Source organism: Schistocerca piceifrons, chromosome 3 (genome assembly GCF_021461385.2).
Source record: "Schistocerca piceifrons isolate TAMUIC-IGC-003096 chromosome 3, iqSchPice1.1, whole genome shotgun sequence".
In the NCBI taxonomy this organism is placed as follows: domain Eukaryota; kingdom Metazoa; phylum Arthropoda; class Insecta; order Orthoptera; family Acrididae; genus Schistocerca; species Schistocerca piceifrons.
Window position 1 is genome coordinate 731,413,457 of NC_060140.1, and position 20,104 is coordinate 731,433,560.

The 20,104-nt window shown below is 39.5% G+C and overlaps 1 protein-coding gene across 1 annotated transcript in view; it reads left to right on the plus strand.

Moving 5' to 3' along the window:
• LOC124788333 (signal recognition particle receptor subunit beta) overlaps nt 1–18,360 on the plus strand; it is a 56,913-nt gene extending 38,553 nt beyond the window's left edge. The window contains exons 4-5 of the mRNA XM_047255583.1: nt 1,536–1,667; nt 18,077–18,360. Of these exons, the coding sequence (XP_047111539.1) occupies nt 1,536–1,667; nt 18,077–18,290 (346 nt within the window). The 3' untranslated portion in view covers nt 18,291–18,360. The remainder of the gene's footprint in view (nt 1–1,535; nt 1,668–18,076) is intronic.
• Nucleotides 18,361–20,104: the final 1,744 nt, after the last annotated feature.

Below are 20,104 nucleotides of genomic sequence, written 5' to 3' on the forward strand. Positions count from 1 at the left end.
CAACGCCTCATCAGCTAATTTAGTTTTACGTTTTATACACAATGGTGGGTTTTATCATTCTCTTTGTGTTCTCCACTCTAATGCTTTTAGGGTGGATATTTTAATGTGTCGCAGAGTGGCTGGCTTTTCCTTTTTATTCTCGTGGTTGGACAGCCACGGTCATCTGCTTTCTTGTTTTTACCTCTTCTACCTGTTTCTTGCCTCTCTGTGGTTTACTTTTCCTGTTTTGTCCATGGTAGTGGTGGTTGTCCTTCTGTCATTCTTCTGGTTCTTCCTTCTCCTGTTGTTGTGCTGTAGGTCTCCTTTCTTTTTTCTTCCCTTTGTGTAATTATTTTACCACCGGGAAAAAGGGACCGATGACCTTGCAGTTTGGTCTCCCCCTCCTCTTTTAAACCAACCGACCAAACCATCAGCTGTGATGTAGAACTGTGATTCGTATCCAAAAACACAGCAACACTATTCACCAGCAGTCATAGCTTCCCAGCCATAGCACTACTCCAAATGCAGTCATCTGCTAGTCTCTAACCAGTGGTGCAGGGTGACACAGGCTGTTGCAAGGAGTTCATTTCTTGTTCACAGATGGCAGGTGAAAATGAGTAGAAGTTACAGTGTGCTTGGTGCACAATATGGCAATTATCCCTTGTGGTGATCAGATGTGATCGACCCTGACACTGAGGAGCATGCTTGCCCTAACATTCCCGTAGAGTTCAACATAAGCCACTGTCACACCTAAAAGCCCCAAAATTCTGGGTGTTTCATGATATTACTAGTTGACCAATTGGAGACTGATAATGAGGCCACTTTCAGACTCTGTCAGATGCAGAAAATGCTGTCCCATATGAGTACGTGGCATTTCCATGTTCTTCAGTGTACAGTCAACACCTAATCCTATCACGCTGCTTGTGTACCGTACCAGGCCGGGTAACAACACTGAACGTGAACAACACTGATGCACTCTAGCAGTTGTGGAATTACAACTGTAATGATTTACATAGCTGCTGATGGTGTACATATATGAAGTTACATTGACATCTGACCATGTCTTCTGGGTGCTTCACTCTTTTGGTTCAGCAGTTTCTTAATTTTATTTCATGATCATGACTACTGTTCAGTTTAGGCTGTGTACTGATTTTTCATGTGAGTATAGTATAATTTGTGAAATGGACATACTTGGGTTACAATTTGAACGTTCATCACACATTGTTCCACGAGTTGGCCAGAATCTAAAATTAAAATGTGACACCAAATGTATCCTGAATAACAGTGATGTAAAATAACAAAGTAAAAATGGCTACACACCCAAAACTGTGTAGTAGTGATGATCACAAAATAAAATGATTTTTTTATTCAACCAATGTTAGCCAGTAAAACATACTGTTATCATTCGAAAAATTTATATTGGCTATGTTTTCCGTTGCAACAAAAATAATTTGTGGAATATTTGATCAACTAAATGGTAGAAAGATCTGCTTAGCATGTCTACGAATGATATTGTGTGCATATACATTATGTATTAATAATATGTTTTGTTTCAGATACTTGTACACCTTGTTGTCCGAACCGAGTATCAAATCAAATGTAACACCATTCCTAGTGTTGTGTAACAAACAAGATCAAACAATGGCCAAAGGGAGCAAAGTAATTCAAGCATTGCTGGAGAAAGAAATGTGAGTACTTTATCATTTTAGCAGTCTTCGCTGCTGTATTACCTGTGTTGAATGCAGAATGACTTACATCCCTGAAATAGGTGCAAAAAATTCTTGAGTAATGTATCAGTACCACAGATGTAAAAAGTCACCAGTCTCTGCAAAGTACACCTTGTGTATGAAGCATATTAATATGACTTATTTTGTAGCTTTTGTGGAGTGTCCCTCTGAAAAAATTATTTTCTGCTCTATTTATTAATAAAGAGTCTGCAGGTATTGGTTTTGCAAGTGGTGATCATATATGAACTTAGCATGCTATGTTTGTTCATGAGATACGGAAGCAGCAAGTGTTAATACTGTGTTCCTGGGCATTCAAAGAGTATTGATATATTTTGCTAAACTTGACTAGTTAATAAAATAATACTGAAAGACTTTATGGCAAATATAGGTCAGTATGTTGTTATAAATGGGGAGAAATTGTCAGATGTGAAAGTAACTTCGGGCACACCTCAAAGAATTGCTGTAGAACCATTACAATTTATGAATTTTTTTATCTGTATTAGCAATAACTTCATGGTACTGCTTATGGACGATGATGATCTATGTGGGGAAGTCACAACTGCAGGGAAGTTTCAGGGAAATGCAGAGAGACCTGAAGAGAATTGATGTTCGGTGTACTGAATGACAGCTGATCATCAACATAAACAAATATAATGTATTTCATATAAATATGCAGAAGTGCTATTATTGTTTCACTCTGCCATTAGTGACCAATTGCAAATATATAGTGGTAGTAATTTGAAGTTGAATGGCCATATAAGACCAGTTCTAGGAAAAGGGAGATCTCTGGCTAAAATTCTTGGAAAGGTTGTAAAGGAATGTAATTTATCCAAGAAGGTAATAATTTACTAAATCAAATAATTTACTAAATCAAATCCTCACAGTTTTAAAGTTACATCAGCTCAATCATAATTCTTGTGCTTTCAGTAACTCGCATACTATTGATATGTGGGGAATAGTGGGGTGTTCTCCTTTCCATTCCTGCCTGTCAGTATTTTAGCTGCTGAAGAATATGGTGGTGACAGCTGCCAAAAGCTTGAAAATTGTAACTCAGTTGCTGTGGGTTGAAAACTGAAGATTTTATTCAGTCATGCTCTGTGAAGGACTGACACTGTTTACAAAACCTTTGTTCAACCAGTTCTCGTGTGTGTGTGTGTGTGTGTGTGTGTGTGTGTGTCATCTACTCTGATGAAGGCCTGTTTGGCCAAAAGCCTTTGTTTGCCATTCTTTTTATTGTGCCTATCTGCAAATAGCATCTCCACTATATGGTAAAGAACAGCAGTCCTTTTCATAATATTGTAAGAGCACACATTGCAAGATGTGTTAAGCACTGTATTACCTACCACTGTGATCAAATTGGAACAACTTGATATTATACAGAGGCTACCTGACAGTTAATTTCTGTGCACCATTTGTGAACTGGGAGGACAAAGAAATGGTATGTGATGTAATCTCCGTTACATACCGTAAGTGGCTTGTGGAATATAAAAGCAAAGTAGCTGTTGGTGCTAAAGATCAGCTTTAGTATCTTGATGAAATTGTCTTACAGATAGGAAACATCAGGAAGCAATGTCAAAAAGATTTCATTACGTTCATGCAGACTGCACCTCCCAAAGCATTATTTCCTCTGATAGTTGCAAATTTATCATAATTTATGCCCAAAAAGATTTTGTAATAATAATAATAATAATAATAATAATAATAACAAGTCTTCATACAGAGGAGAAAAAATTAGGAAAAGTTATGATATCATGATTGAAGTAAAAATTTTCGGTATGATATTGATGAAAAATGTATGACAGGGATCATGATCCCTTCTGCCTTTCTAGTGTTAATTGGTCTGTCGACCATGAGAAGCAATGAAACACACAAACACTAAAAATAATATAGTCGTATGGCATGACCGGCTGGCAGTCTCTAGAGGGATGTACTCCACCACTAATCTGGCAGTTGAAACACTTAAGTAATTTTATGGTGACCAGAATTAATTCTTCACCTGGGAAGTGAAGAGGCAAGGATATTGTCTGCCCAGTCTTGTACTGTTGGTCAACGCAATTGAAGTAGTGTGTCTTTTTCCAAAAAGAATAGGCGAAAATTATGTACACATGAAGGTTTTAGTATAGACAATATCTGTGGTTCTTCTTGAGAGAATGTTTTGCAAAGGAGGCTGGAGAATAAAAGGGTAGATAGTGAGTTACGGTACATAAAGTGACTTAAAAATAACAGATGAGTAAGGAAAGAAAGGAAAAAAATAAGTAATTGGAAATGTAGGGCTGAAACAAGGCGGTTTAAAGGAACAAGAGATGAGACCTACCAAATAGCATTAAAGACTGCTGGAAAAACAGGTAAAAATAAAATACAGTATTAACAATGTGGAGACAGAAGTGGAGCATTTATTGCCAAAAAAATAACAATGATGAAATGTCAGGTGATATTTAATGTAAAAAAAATATCTATTGTACCATTAGTACAGAGCTGCGAACCATTTATTCTGAAAAAAGAGAAAAGTAAAAAAACAAGGAAAGTGAGCATAATATATGCAGAATCCTGAGGGAAGGCTACATTATTCCAAACACTGTATCACGACAAACACTTGATACTGAAAGGAGTCGGGAACAATTACAAATTTAAATTCCAGGATATCAATAATGAGCTGTGTGATGCAGTTTTATGCCACAAATCCAGAGGTCTGAGATTCAATTCTCAGTTGGTCCAAGCAGTTTGTTTCCATAACTTATAATTTCTTTCACCTCTGATAATGACTTCTTATTGCAAATATACCAAGTTTCAGCATTGTTTGGAATGCCCATTAAACTCTAGCTTCCCTGATAACTGGCTCAGTAAGTCAAAGGTCAGAGGAAAGGCAAGGGCATACCACTTCCAACATGGCTGCCTAGTATACCACTTGAGTGTTCAAACCAACCTTTGGGTTGAGCTGACCCTAATCAGTGATTCAGCAATGAGAGCTATCTCAAAAGTAATGGCAGGGCTTCAAGCAGCAGTGAAAACACAGGAAAGAAAAACGATGAGAAAAAAATGTGGTACCATAGTGTGAAAGAATAGGGAAGAAAGGGGATGGTGGTGGTGACAGGTAGCAAATAAAAAGGGTATATGCGTATGGATATGTGTGTGTTTGCGAGTGTATACCTGTCCTTTTTTCCCCCTAAGGTAAGTCTTTCCGCTCCCGGAATTGGAATGAGTTTCAGAGATGTACGTACTTTTTTCTATTCCATTCCGAGCTCTTAACTGAATGACCTCCTCCGTGCCAACCTGCATGGATTAAAAAAAAAAAAAAAATCATGTGAAACCAACATCCACTTTTCTCACATGAAAGACTGTAAGCTTTATATCCATGTGGTGAGGTAGATGCAGTATTTTTTGATTTTTGAAAAGCATTTTACTCAGTGCCATGCCTATGTCTATTGTCAAAAGTTCGATCATACAGGATATCGCATGAAATTTTGTTGACTGGATTGAGGTCTTTTTGGATGGAGAGTCATACTCGAAGTAGAAGTAACTTGGGCTGTGCCTCAAGGAAGTGTGTTGGGATCCTTGACGTTCATATTGTATATTAATGACCTTGCAGACAATATTAATAGTAACCTCAGACTTTTTGCTGATGGTGCAGTTATCTATAATAAAGTGCTGTCTGAAAGAAGCTGCATAAATATTCAGTCAGATATTGATAAGATTTCAAAATGGTGCAGCATAGTATCCTATGACAATAATATCAGTGAGTCACAGTTGGAAACAGCCAATTCATGCAAATACCTGGGTGTCATGCTTTGTAGGGATATGACCACGTGGGCTCAGTTGTGGGTAAAGCAGATGGTAGACTTCAGTTTATTGGTAGAATACTGGGGAAGTGGAACCAGTCTGCAAAAAAGATTGCTTGCAAATTACTCGTGTGTCCCATTCTAGAATATTGCTCAGATGCATTGGAACCGAACCAAAAAGGACTAACAGGGGATATTGAATATGTATAGAGAAGGGCAGCATGAATGGTCAGTTCATTTGACCCATGGGACTGTGTTACAGTGACACTGAAGAAACTGACCTGGCAAACTCTTGAAGACAGTCATAAACTATTCTGAGAAAGTGTACTAACAAAGTTTCATGAAATGGCTTTAAGTGATGGCTCTAGGAATGTACTACAACCTCCTATGTGTCTCTCACACAGGAATCATGAAGACAAGATTAGAATACTTACAAGATGCACAGAGCCATTCAAACAATCATTATTCCTGTGGTCCGTAAGTGAATGGAGTGGGAAGAAACTCTAATAACTGGTACAATTGGACATACCCTTTGCCATATACTTCACAGTGGTTTCAGAGTATGGATGTAGATGTTGATGTAGATAGAAGTGGGAGGGAACAGGAAACGATGCACAAGGTCAGGAGGAGATAGCGGGATAGTGTGAGGCAGTTCTTTTGACAGATGACTCGGTGGCTGCACAACAAGATGAAAGGACTTCAGAAGGTAGAGCATATAAGAGACAGAGCAAGGGGAGAAGGAAGGAAGTGGAAGAAAGTGGAAATGAAGTGGGGGGGGGGGGAGGTGGCAGAGAGAGACTGAGAGGGACAAGATAAAGTGAGGCAGGGGGAAACAGATTAGCAGATTTTTAGGCCAGGAGAATTGCGAGAGAAATGATCATCATGATAAAATAAGAGAAATCAGGGCTCGCACAGAAAAATTTAAGTGCTTGTTTTTCCCACCCGCAGCGTTCGAGATTGGAATGGTAGAGAGATAGCTTGAAGGTGGTTCATTGAACCCTCTGCCAGGCACTTAATTGTGAATAGCAGAGTAATCACATAGATGTAGAGAATTTCCACCAGCGTTGTTCAGAGAAATTACTGCTGGGAGTGAGTATCCAAATGGCTTGCATAGTGAAGCAGCTGTTGAAGTATTTGTATTGTGGTTCACAGCATGTCTGGAAACTGGTTTCTCAAGTTCTCAGTTTGACACAGTTTTGTGGGGGCCATTGATGGAAGTACATAGCTGGTCACTTGTCATGCCAACATAGAATGCTGCACAGTAATTGCTGCATAGCTGATATATAACATGGACAAGGATATTCTATAGATTGGGTGGGTGGCAGAACACTCCTTTGGGTGATGTGTGTAGGATTTTGGATAGGATAGATATGACATCTCAGTGCATGATGAGAGGTAGTCGAATCCTAGAGGTAGTCAAAACCCAGGTGAAAGATGTGGTTGAGTTTTTAAAGGCCAGCATGATACTGGGTGATCAGAGCAGTGCCGGTCAGTGGTTGGTTAACAGGTCTATTGCTGTCAGAGGAGGAGATGACTTAGGGAGATCTGTTAATGGATGAGTGGGATAGTATACTGTCTGCCCATAAAGGCTCTCAGATTATCAGTATATTTCGTCAACTCCTGATTTCCACTACAGAGTGTACATGGTTGGTAAGACTGTAAAGAAGAGATTTGACATGGAACGGGTGACACCTGCCAAGGTTGGAGCATCTGAGAGATGGAGATCAGCATCTAGGAAGGTTGCTTGTTGAGTTGAGGAGGACTAGGTAAAGCATACCTGGGAGTAGGTGTTGATGTCACAGTTGAAAGAGCAAAGGTTGTTCCTGCCATGATTCCAGATCATGAAAATGCTATCAATGAATCTAAACAAGAACAAGGGTTTGTTGGTCTTGACTGGATAGGAATGATTCCTCCAGATAGGATGGTGCCATGTGAGTACCCGCAGTAGTACCAAGGACTTGTTTATGAATTTGGCCTTCAAAAGTGAGATAATTGTGGTTCAAGATGTGGTTAGCTAGGATGAAAGAGATGGTGACTTTGCTGACATGATGACATTGGGAAAGGTAGTGTTCTGTGGCCATCAGGGCATGGATACAGGGGATATCTGTGTATAAGGATGTCAGATCCACAAGACCAATATGGAGTCCAGAGGTAACAGGACAGGAACTGCAGAAAGGCGGTGAAGGAAGTGAGTCCTATTGGAGTCCTGGGATAGGATCATATTTGTAAGGTTTGTATGCAGAGGTTTCAGAAAGTTGGTAGAGACCATGAGCCACATAATAACTATGATTCATGACTACTGTTATGGAGCGTTTGTCTGTGGGAAGGATAATAAGGTCTGGATTGGTTTTTTGGTTATGGACAGCTGTGTGTTCCATGGGAGTGATCTTGGGCTCACTGGGAAGGGGTTTCAGAAATGAAGATGAGGCCATGTTAGTAGTGAGAAATTCCTGAAAGGTTATCAGGTAATGGCTGGGTGGAAGGGAAGGCAGATCATGGTTGGAGGAGGGAAGGCAGATCATGGTTGGAGGGAGTTCGGAAACTGTTGTAGATACTCCTGTCCTGTGCCTACATGGAATTACCTGTAGCAAAGAAAGAGCCTATGACTGTGAATTAGTATGTAATATAACTAGACTATAAACCTCTATGTTGTTTTAACTCTTCATTGTGCGATAACCTTGACGTCAGAATTGGGGACTATGAAGCACATGAGGTGAAGGAAATCTTCTCCCATGGAAATGAAATTACACTTGATGGATGAAGCATGGAGGATATAAGAAGCAGACTAGAACAGGTGAAGAGGGCATTTGTGACTAAGAGAAATCTACTAGTATCAAACAGTCTTCCCAATGTGGGGAAGAAATTTGTGAGAATGTAAAATGCACAGCATTGTATGGAAGTGAATCATGGACTGTGGTAAACTGGAAAAGAAGACAGTGAAAATGTACGAGATGTGTTACAATAGAAGAACATTGAAATTTTGGCAGATGAATAAGGTAATAAATGGAGAAGTTTCCCAAGGAATTCGTGTGGACAGGAACATATGGAAAGCATTGACAAGAATGAACAGGATGATGGGACATGTGCCATCAAGGAATAACTTCCACGAGTTGTAGAGAATAAAAATTGTATGGGAGGACAGATTGGAATATAGGCAAGAATTAATTGAGGATGTTGGTTGCAAGTGCTACTCCGTGGTGTGACTGGTGTCATCTCTTCAGGCACAAGGTTTGGAGATGCAAAAGCAGCTAAAACTTCTACGGTCAACAAAAACTTTAAGTGGTGCCTATACAATTTCACTTCTTGAAACACACAGCCTTCTAGATTGTTCGTTCTGCATCGTGAATGTATACTGTCATGTTTATTCTATTGTAGCGCTGTTACTTTCACAGAAAAAATAATTTACAACTTTGCTAAAGTTACACGCAAAGAGCCAAAGTAACCCCCTGCTTACAGTATTTTCTTTTTAGGGAGGGGGTGGGAGGTGTATTTGCTGTGGTCCAAGGCATGTTTTACTGCCTGAACTTTCGTCTAGGTCTGCTGGAACACACACTAAAGCTATGGAGACAGCTGATTGATTATCCCACAATTTATTTGTTTAGCGTCAGTATTATCACATTCATGATATGGGACTTGTCAAGGTACAGAACAGTATAAAATATTACATATTTACATCATGCACAAAATCTTATCATTGGTATCAGCACATCTTTATAAAAGAAACATTATTCTGCTTAATAAGATTATAAAATTATATACGTACATACAGATAAAATAATTGCTAGTGAAACATCTTGTTGATTTTACTAAAACTATTAAATACCAATACTTTAGTTAACTAGGCATAGTAATATATGGCACAGAAGTTAGGTGCATAATTAGATACATACATGGATAAAAGAATTTTGGTATTATCTAGCAATGGTTTGATAATTTGAATTTTTGTGAGAGCTATGAAGCAGACCTACAGATTTGAGCAAAATTCCAGGTATTCATTAATGCTGTAGAAGCTGTTGTTTATTAGTAGATTTTTTAGTTCTTTTTTGAATGCATTAATGTTTGGTATTTTCTTTTGATACTATCTGGCAATGCATTGTAAAGAATTTTTGGTTTGTAAAGAGCAGTGTCCTGATATATTGATTTTATGTGCACATCCCTATGATAGTCAGCCCTGTTCCTTGTTTGATAATAGTGGATCTCACTATTCAAAGACGAAACTTGGTGGTTTTTAATGAAGCAGATATTTTCAAATATGGATATAGATGGTAAGGTCAATGATTTTTAATTCCTTAAAGATACCTCTACATGATGTTCTGTAAGCAACATCACTTATTAATGTTACAGCTTTCTTTTGGAGTTGAAAGACAGCTTTGCAAAAGAAGTATTTCCCAAGAACACTATACCTGACTTCAGTAGACTATATGTATAATAAGCACTTAACACTGTTTCACTATTGCAACAATCTTTAAGCATTATTGATATGTAACAGTACTTGCTTAATTTTTTGTTCAGCATTTCTACATGTTTTTCTTAGATGATCAGCCACCCGTAATCCTAAAAATTTTATGTGATTCTTTTGCTGAATTTGGCTATTTGATCATGTGAATTTTGCATTGGTCCTATTTCTGTTCCTTAAAATGTTGAAGTTCATCCACACAGTTTTCTTGTCATTGACAACCAGACAGTTATCTTTAAACCATTTTTCTGCCACTTCTGCTGTTTTGTCAGTTTTTTGCTGCATCTCATAATCATTTTTCCCTTTTATAATGAAGCTGATATTATCAGCAATTAATATAGTATCAGCTGTTGAAAACTGTTGTGGTAGGTCATTAATAAAAATCAAGAATAACAATGGTCCCAATACTGACCCTGGTGCACCCCATAATTAATTATTTTATATTCAGAATGGTACAAATTTCTGTCCTGAGGAATTTGTTCTCTTTGTTTCCTATCAGTTAAATATAACTTGAACCACTCGTAAGAAACACCATGGACACCATAATTATATAGTTTTAACAGCAGTAGATTATGATTTATAAGATCAAACGCTTTGGAAAGGACCAAAAACAGCCCACAAATCAGTTCCTTATCAATAGCTTTGTAAACAAGTTTTAGGAAATTGGAGAGAGCCATTTGTGTAGATTTGCCTTTTCTGAAACTATTCTGTGCATTTACAAGAATTTTATTTTTGTTTAGTCTAGCAATCTGTCATACATTATTCTTTCAATTATATTTGAAAATACAGATCATAATGATAGTGGTCTGAAATTTTTAATGTCAAACTTGTCACCACTTTTTTAAACTGGTATTACTGTTGACTGATTAAGTTTATTTGAAAACACACTAGTTTCAAAGGAATCATTGATTATGTCCACAAGTTGAGAGACAACATTATCATAACTGTATTTAATAATTTTGTCACAGATACCAATAATTTTCAAAGGTCAATTAACTCTCTAGTTTGCTGATTGCCGTTTGTACTTCTTTTGGTGTTGCAAGATATAGGTACATTGCCCTTTCATTTATTGGAGCTATTACCTTTGTCTTTGGATTACATTTAGTGGTGATCAGGTTTTGGGGTACATTAATATAATATTAGCTATTAGAAGTGGGTCATCAACAATTTCATTTCTGTGCTTTATGGTTATTTTATTACTTGGATTTTCATGTTTGCCTGTATGGTCATTAATAACTTTCCACATAGATTTCATTTTGTTGTTACCATTTCTGATATATGAATCACTATGCTTCTATTTTGCAGCAACTATAGCTTCCCTGTGCTTTTCCCTGTAACACTTTACATATGGTTTCCAGGTAGTGTTTTGCTTTGCACACTTATATAGCATTCTAAGTCTTTCTGATGACTCTTTGACTTTACTTGTTATCCATGAATTTGATTTTTTTGTTGTTTATTTTCATTCTCTTCAGAGGAAATGAAATATCTTAGCAGTATTTATAACTTGACAAGAAATTGTTGAATTTTATGTCTACAGAACTATTGGTTTCTATGTTCCAGATTACATTTTTTTTAACATGAGATTAAAGACCCTATTGCTGTCATCATTAATTAATCTTCTACTTCTACATCTACATACATACTCCGCAATCCACCATACGATGAGTGGCAGAGGGTACCTCATACCACAACTAGCGTCTTCTCTCCCTGTTCCACTCCCAAACAGAACGAGGGAAAAATGACTGCCTATATGCCTCTGTATGAGCTCTAATCTCTCTTATCTTATCTTTGTGGTCTTTCTGCGAAATGTAAGTTGGTGGCAGTAAAATTGTACTGCAGTCAGCCTCAAATGCTGGTTCTCTAAATTTCCTCGGTAGCGATTCAAGAAAAGAACGCCTCCTTTCCTCTTGAGGCTCCCACCCGAGTTCCTGAAGCATTTACATAACACCCGCGTGATGATCAAACCTACCAGTAACAAATCTAGCAGCCCACCTCTGAATTGCTTCTATGTCCTCCCTCAATCTGACCTGATAGGGATCCCAAACGTTCGAGCAGTACTCAAGAATAGGTCGTATTAGTGTTTTCTAAGTGGTCTCCTTTACAGATGAACCACATCTTCCCAAAATTCTACCAATGAACCGAAGACGACTATCCGCCGTCCTCACAACTGCCATTACATGCTTGTCCCACTTCATATCGCTCTGCAATGTTACACCCAAACAAATGTTACGCCCAAATATTTAATCGACAGGACTGTGTCAAGCGCTACACTACTAATGGAGTATTCAAACATTACAGGATTCTTTTTCCTATTCATCTGCATTAATTTACATTTATCTATATTTAGAGTTAGCTGCCATTCTTTACACCAATCACAAATCCTGTCCAAGTCATCTTGTATCCTCCTACAGTCACTCAACGACGACACCTTCCCGTACATCACAGCATCACAGCATCATCAGCAAACAGCCGCACATTGCTATCCACCCTATCCAAAAAATCATTTATGTAGATAGAAAACAACAGCGGACCTACCACACTTCCCTGGGGCACTCCAGATGATACCCTCACCTCCGATAAACACTCACCATTGAGGACAACGTACTGGATTCTATTACTTAAGAAGTCTTCGAGCCACTCACATACTTTGGAACCAATCCCATATGCTCATACCTTAGTTAGGAGTCTGCAGTGGGGCACCGAGTCAAACGCTTTCCGGAAGTCAAGGAATGTGGCATCATCTGATACCGTTCATCCATGGTTCGCAAGATATCATGTGAAAAAAGGGCGAGTTGCGTTTTGCAGGAGCGATGCTTTCTAAATCAGTGCTGATGCATGGACAGCAACTTCTCTGTCTCAAGGAAATTCATTATATTCGAACTGATAATATGTTCGAGAATCCTGCAACAAACTGATGTTAAGGATATTGGTCTGTAATTTTGAGGATCCGTCCTTCTACCCTTCTTATATACAGGCGTCACCTGCGTTTTTTTCCAGTCGCTCGGGACTTTACGTTGGGTAAGAGATTCGCGATAAATGCAAGCTAAGTAAGGAGCCAATGCAGTAGAGTACTCTCTGTAAAACCGAATTGGAATCCCATCAGGATCTGGTGATTGATTTATTTTCGACCCATTCACCTGCTTCACAACCCCAGGGATGTCTATCACTATGTCCTCCATACGGGAATCAGTACAAGACTCAAACGGTGGTATGTTTGTACGATCCTCCTGAGTGAAAGATTTCTCAAATGCTAAATTTAAAATTTGAGCTTTCGTTTTGCTGTCTTCCGTTGACAGGCCAGGCTGATCAGTGAGTGACTGAATGGAAGCCTTCGACCCGCTTACCGATTTTATGTAAGACCAGAATTTCCTTGGATTTTCAGCAAGTTCTTTTGCTAAGGTATGACGGTGGTAGGGGTTGAATGCTTCGCGCATCGCTCTTTTTACAGCAGCACGAATCTCTACTAACTTTTGCCTGTCCTCATTCTCCCGATCTTTCTTGTACCGCGAGTGCAACTGCCTTTGCTTCCTGAGCGTTCTCCGAATTGCACTGTTAAACCACAGTGAGTCCTTTCCATCCGTAACCCACTTTTTCGCCACAGTGTTTAAAATTTGCCCATAATTCTTCCATGTCCATGGTACCGGAAGTAAATGAAGTCGATTCATTTACTAAGTGGGATGCTAACAACTGCTTATCTGCTCTTTCTAGTAAGAATACTCTCCTAGCCTTCTTGACCGACTTTTTAACTTTCATAACCATAGTCGTAATGACAACATGATGATCACTAATTCCTGTCTCAACACGGACACTGTCGAAGAAGTCTGGTCTGTTCGTGGCTACCAGATCTAAAATATTTCCATTACGCATTGGCTGTCAATTTAGCTGCTGAAGACAGTTTTCGGATAATGTGTTCAAAAGTAATTCACACAACGGCTTGTCTGTACCACCTGTAATGAATCCATAGACATCTCAGTCTATACTAGGTAGGTTGAAGTCGCCTCCGACTAATATATCATGATCCGGATACTTCTGTGATACAGAATGTAGACTCCCGTTGAATGATTCTAGAACTGTCACAGTGGAACCTGGTGGCCGGTAATAACACCCCACAATTAACTTTATTTCCCCTAGCCCTGTTAAACGTGTCCAGATAACTGCACAATCACACTCTACTTCGACCTCAGTAGACACAATATTTTTGTCAACTGCAATGAAGACACCACCTCCTATGGTGTCTAATCTGTCTTTCCGATACATGTTCCAAGCCTCACTAAATATTTCAGAACTTCCTATCTCAGGGTTCAGCCAGGTCTCAGTCCCGAGAATAATTTGCGCACCACACGCTTCCTGGAGGGCAGTAAATTCAGGAACTTTATTCCGAACACTCTGAAAATTTACTGCTAATATCTTGATAGCTGAAGTGTCTTTACACTGAGCGCGTCTTGATTTCCCTGCCTGCACGTCGACTGGTGAGTGTTCATCAGGACACCTCGCACTACTGCCTAGCCTAAAAAACCCCCATGTGCATGCCACAAGTACTCCGCTACCCGAGTAGCCGCTTCCTTTGTGTAGTGCACCCCCTGACCTATCTAGGGGCGTCCTACAATTCCCCACCCAGTAGCACAAGTCTAGAAATCTGCAGCCAAGACCATCACAAAGTTGACGAAGCCTCAGATTGAGACCCTCCACTCAGCTCCAAAGCAAACGACCCCGATCCACTCTGGGAACGATGCTGCAAATAGAGAGCTCTTTTTACACCCCGCGTGCGAGGCCAGCAGTCTTCACCAAATCCGCCAGCCGCCTGTAAGAACTGAGGATCGCCTCAGAACCCAAGCGACAGGCATCATTAGTGCCGACATGAGCAACTACTTGCAGATGACTGCACCCCGTACACTCGATAGCCGCAGGCAAGGCCGCCTCCACATCTTGGATGAGGCCCCCCCGGCAGACAAACCGAGTGCACGTTGGATTTCTCTCCAGCTCTGTGCGCTATTTCCCTAAGGGAAGTAGCTCCATCACCCGCCTAATGTTGGAGCTCCCAATAACCAGCAAGCCTTTGCCCCCGTGTGCCTGCTCGGGCCCTGCTGAAGGAGCGGCCACCTGCCCACTGACAGGATGAACGGGCGAGGCCAGCCGGACAGCCTCCACATTTGACCCTCCGCCTCCAGCGACGCGAACGCGTTGCAGTCCGCCACTCACCCTGAGGTGAGGGCGGCCCCAACGCGCCGGGTACACTAGAAGGTGCCTTGGCAGCTGAGTCAGCGGATGCAGCAAGCGACACTGGGGTGTCTCAAGCGACGCGCCAAACCCTCCGCCATCGCTGCACCTCGAGGCAGCAGCCTGAAGGCGGCTGACCATGGCCAACAGCACGCTCAGCTGCTCGCGAACCATGGCCAGTTCCTCCTGCACCCGCACACACCCTATCCATCCTACTGCTAATATCTAACGACTCCGTGAATTTATACTCTACAGCTATCAATAAGCAATATTACTCCTCTCAATACGAGAATACGCAAGGATTTTATGTAAATAAATATGCAAGTGCACAAAAACTCGGAAAGAAATTAATAATCAAACTACAAAACAAATATGAGAGCTAAATATGCGACTCGCTACTGCTCTGATACTTCACCAGCGGCTGCTCAAGGCTCATTGAGCTATGTCAAAAGCGCACAGTATAGCTTCTGTTGTCACTTTTATCATAAGATTTCTCTGAAGTCAATTTAATTACTTGACGACCAGAGAAATCTGTATTCAACATCTCAGATTTAAAGCCACATTTTGATTTGTCAATGAATATTTGGTCTATAGTACTTTCACTTTTGCTGCTGTATCTGGTGGTATCTTCTACATTCATGTCCATATTGTATGTTTTTAGTAGAGTAACTAATTTCTGCCCCCCCTCCCCCCCATATTGTTTTTTTTATTTGTGTTTATTTTTACTGTTGTCCTTGACATTAACATTGAAATCCCCAAGCACAGATGATGTATTTTGACTGACTATTTAGACAGTTCAGAATATTTTCCAAATTTTCAGAGAAAGATTCAAAATTGCCAGATGGGGACCTATATATACATGCAATTATAATTTTAGTATCTGTTGGTTCACATAACGATATTCAAAATCTTTTTCAATATAGCCAACATATTTAAACCTAATTTCCTTTGATTTAATACCTGTTCTTACATATATTCATCTTCCACCCACTCTGTATGTTTGCCTGTAAAAGCTCCTGATCACTTGGAAGTCTGAAATCCCAACTACACATTTTTGTATTTATTGCAGCCAGTGTTCAGTTACACACAAGATTGATGTCTCCTTCAGTGTACCATTCAAAAGGACTTCTAGCTCACATAGCTTACTGGTTAAGCCCTGTACACTGTGATGTAGGAGAGTTAAGGAATTGTTGAGTTCTACGAGAGGTATACTTCTTGCCTGGTTAATTCTTTGAAGAGTAGGTGTCTAACTTGATGTTCACCTCCTGGGAGTCCTGGACTACTTGTTTGTTTTCTTCAGCAGTGGATTGGGCCATAAAAAAATCATTCATGTGTTGTTTGGATGCTAACATTTGCCTGGTACTTTGTCGTGATCTGTTGTTTTTAACTTCTGCCCACTCTGGTACAGCTTTCTCCTGTCTTTTTACATGGTGATATTGTCTTCTGTTCTGCTTCCCTGTCATTTGTTCATGCCACTGAAGGCATATTTACTGTTAACTTTTTGGTTTCTCCGTCTGTTAGTTTCTCATACTGTAGTGATACTGTCTTCTGTGTGGCTTCCTTGTCACTCGTTCGTTCCATAGTATGCATAGTTACTGTTAATTTTTTTGGTTTCGTCTTCTGTTATTTTCCCATTTTGTAAGCATATGGTTTTGGTGATTGACTGATCTGTCTGTTACAAGCAGTTAACAAAGATAAGTAACAGAGTGGTGGACTGCAAAGTTTTTCTTTTCCTTTCAGCCCTCCTAAAAAACATATTAACATCCAGTATTTTAGCGTGACTGTACTGGGCAACACCATCAAGAACATGTTCATTTTGTATATTCTGTGAGTACTGTACACAGAACCACTTTAGTGTTAGTAGTTTTTGTGTATAGCATGTTCACAGTGCATTGGTAATCCTTGATATCTGATTCTACATCATTTGTTCCAGCCAGAACAATAACACAGTCAAATTTACTGAAGTCCTTTACCTTCTCTTAAATGTTATTAACAACATATTTCAATTGTGCATTTGTTTTGACAACAGGTGTCGCAAAATATCTTGGAGGAAGTGTCTGATTTAATAAACTCGCTCAGTGTGGTCCATGACTATCAGATAAAAATAAAATCTTGTCTTGTATCTGCACGCTTTCCAGTACTTAAAACTTTAGTGTAGCTGTCGTTATTTATTTTACAGGAGTTTCTAAACTACTTCTTGATGAAACAAGAGCACTTTGTTTACTTTTGGAGTTTTCATAAATTACAGTAGATAAGACATCACAGCTGTCGTCGTGCAATAAATTTAGGCTGCTTTCACACTTTTTTGATTTTTGATGCTCTGTGAACTGTTTATGCACATATCTTTCATCAACTTACCCAAAAAGTCGAGTTTTCTTTCATCATTTCCCACTTCAGCATCAGCTCATGTTTTTATAATGTAACTTTACTAATATCCACTTTCAGTTAACTGGTCATAATTTAGAAACACGGTCATTTAGTTGCAATATTTCATGTTTATATTGTACACCCACTTTCTTTTTACCAGCAGAACTGGCACTTTTTCGAAGAGATACACGATAAACTTTTACACTGGCCGCCATCTTAACTAAATGTGTAAAAAACGGAATACAATCCACATTCAGCTTTCTGAAACATTTAACACAAAAAATAGATCAGACTTGTCCGTAGCATTTGAGGATGGTACCAGCTGTAGGAGACAAGAGCGTAAGGCAAGGAAGACCCTGGGGTCCAACCACCAACCCCCACCCCACCACCACCACCACCACCACCACCACCACAAAAAAGAGATTTAATTACTGTAACCAGATGTGCAACTTTTTCCTTCAGCCCTTTCAAAAATTTATATGTTGCACCAGTGTATTTGATAATTTTGTTTAGAGACCTTTCCTTTTAAGAATTCGTACATCTTTTGCTTCCAGGAATTTATTGCGACAGACCAAATCGAGCCAGCTGGAAAGCATCAACAGTGCAGAAACCACCACACATTTCTTAGGCAAGAAAGGAAAAGATTTCGAATTTGCGCATTTGTATCCACAGAGAGTTGAGTTTGCAGAATCAAGTGCTTGTGATAAAGATACTTCCAAGCCAGCCGAATTAAATGAATTGAAGACGTGGCTGCATAAGATTGCGTGATAATGATGATGGTTTTGTATTTTGTGTTTGTGAAATGTTACGTCATTAAAAAATTGTAATAAACCTGTAACCATATTATTTATTTTTGTTGTGTCATTAGAGATTAAGTTAAATAAAGATATTTCCGATGCAATACTTTCCCCGCATGCTGTTCTGTTTATAATAGAAGCATGGATTCTTTGGTTAGCAACAAAATAAATAACGCGGTTTTTCCGAATCACTCTCAAGAATATTGAGAAAGGGCGATTAATTATTAACAATTCAACTCTAAACTGTGTTGTCTGCAGTGAAAAACTTTTTGACGAGTGGGTAATGACAAATTGTTGCTTGCAGTTAAGGCAGCCGCGCTGAGCAGTTGTTTGTGCTTCGTGTGGCAGCCGATGCCGATATAAAGTTTTTTTGTTGTGTAATCTACTGGATATTTTATCTACAAGTAGTTAGCACCAAGTGTCAAATCATCATCGCTGGGAGATTTCTCTCAGCAGCTATTTTTAAAATGGGAACTAATGACGAAATCCCAGTCGATACCGGCCAAGGGTCGGCTATCGCTTTGCATACGAGTCACAACATCGAGACTGTCATGATGCACCCTCCTTCAACAGTGTTAATTACAAATAGGCATCAACTGGGTACCATCGAAATTTGCTCTCAAGATCACTGTCCTCAGAATGATCAGATGGAGATGGATCAGCATTCATCAAGTTCAGCTGTCTTGTCACAGTGTCTGACAAACAACACCCAGCGACAAAAGGCAAGACACCAATCACCATCACCCCAACAGGCAGCAGCTCCTGACACAAATGTTCTGAAGAAGGCAAAGGCAAGTGAAAAGCACAGTAGTAATGTTGAAGGGGACATAGATTTTGTAGATATTGATATTGTTGCATACACTGTGGAAGTTCTAGGAATAGACAGTAACTTGAGTGTAAATATAGGAGACAGAAATTGCAATGAGCAGCCTGCTTTCCAAAAGTCTGTCGTAAAAACTTGGACAATTCAGTGACCACAACGGTACTTCCTACAGGAAATAGCACGTTTCCTAGTAACAAAAAATATGCTAGTAAAGATAATACATATCAATCAACAGACATGGGTCCCTACGTCATCTTTGTAGAGGAAGAAAATGGTAATATAGGAAAGTTACATCAAATGGCTCTTAGAAGAATGTTGCTTACAGATAGTAATAACTTAAGACATGAAATAGTTATTATCTCAGCTATTGGTAGAAACAGGTATAAAATTGAAACCGAAACAGGGCAGTCTGCAAACAGGTTGTGGTTGCTTGATGTTTTTTGGCTGAAGAATATGGAGGCTTGTATTTCAAATTTCCAAACAAAGAGAAGGGGAGCTATCCGTGATGTTGGTATTGCATTATCCCACCAAGACATCCTTGCAGAAATAAAGTAGGAATTTTTAGTGACCGACATACGAAGGTTCACAAAGAAAGTAATAGAAAATGGAGAGTTGAAAGTACTTCCCACACCGAAATGTGTTGTAACATTCAAATCTTAACAACTTCCCCAGTATGTATATTTGAGCAGTATGCGATGCACTGTTGCACTGTATGTCAAATCAGTTTTGTAATGTCACAATTGCCTTAGATATTTCCATTTAATTTTGCAATGTTGTAGTAGTGCCAAATGCCTGGAAGCCCATGAGACCTCACAGTGCTCACATGCTGGAGAGCACAGGTGTTTAAATTGCAATGGAAACCACCTCGCTACTGATCATTGTTGCCCAATTTATCAGCAGCACATGGCAGCAAAGCACAGCGAAGCCTATGGTGCTTCTTACGCAACTGCCATCTCGTCACC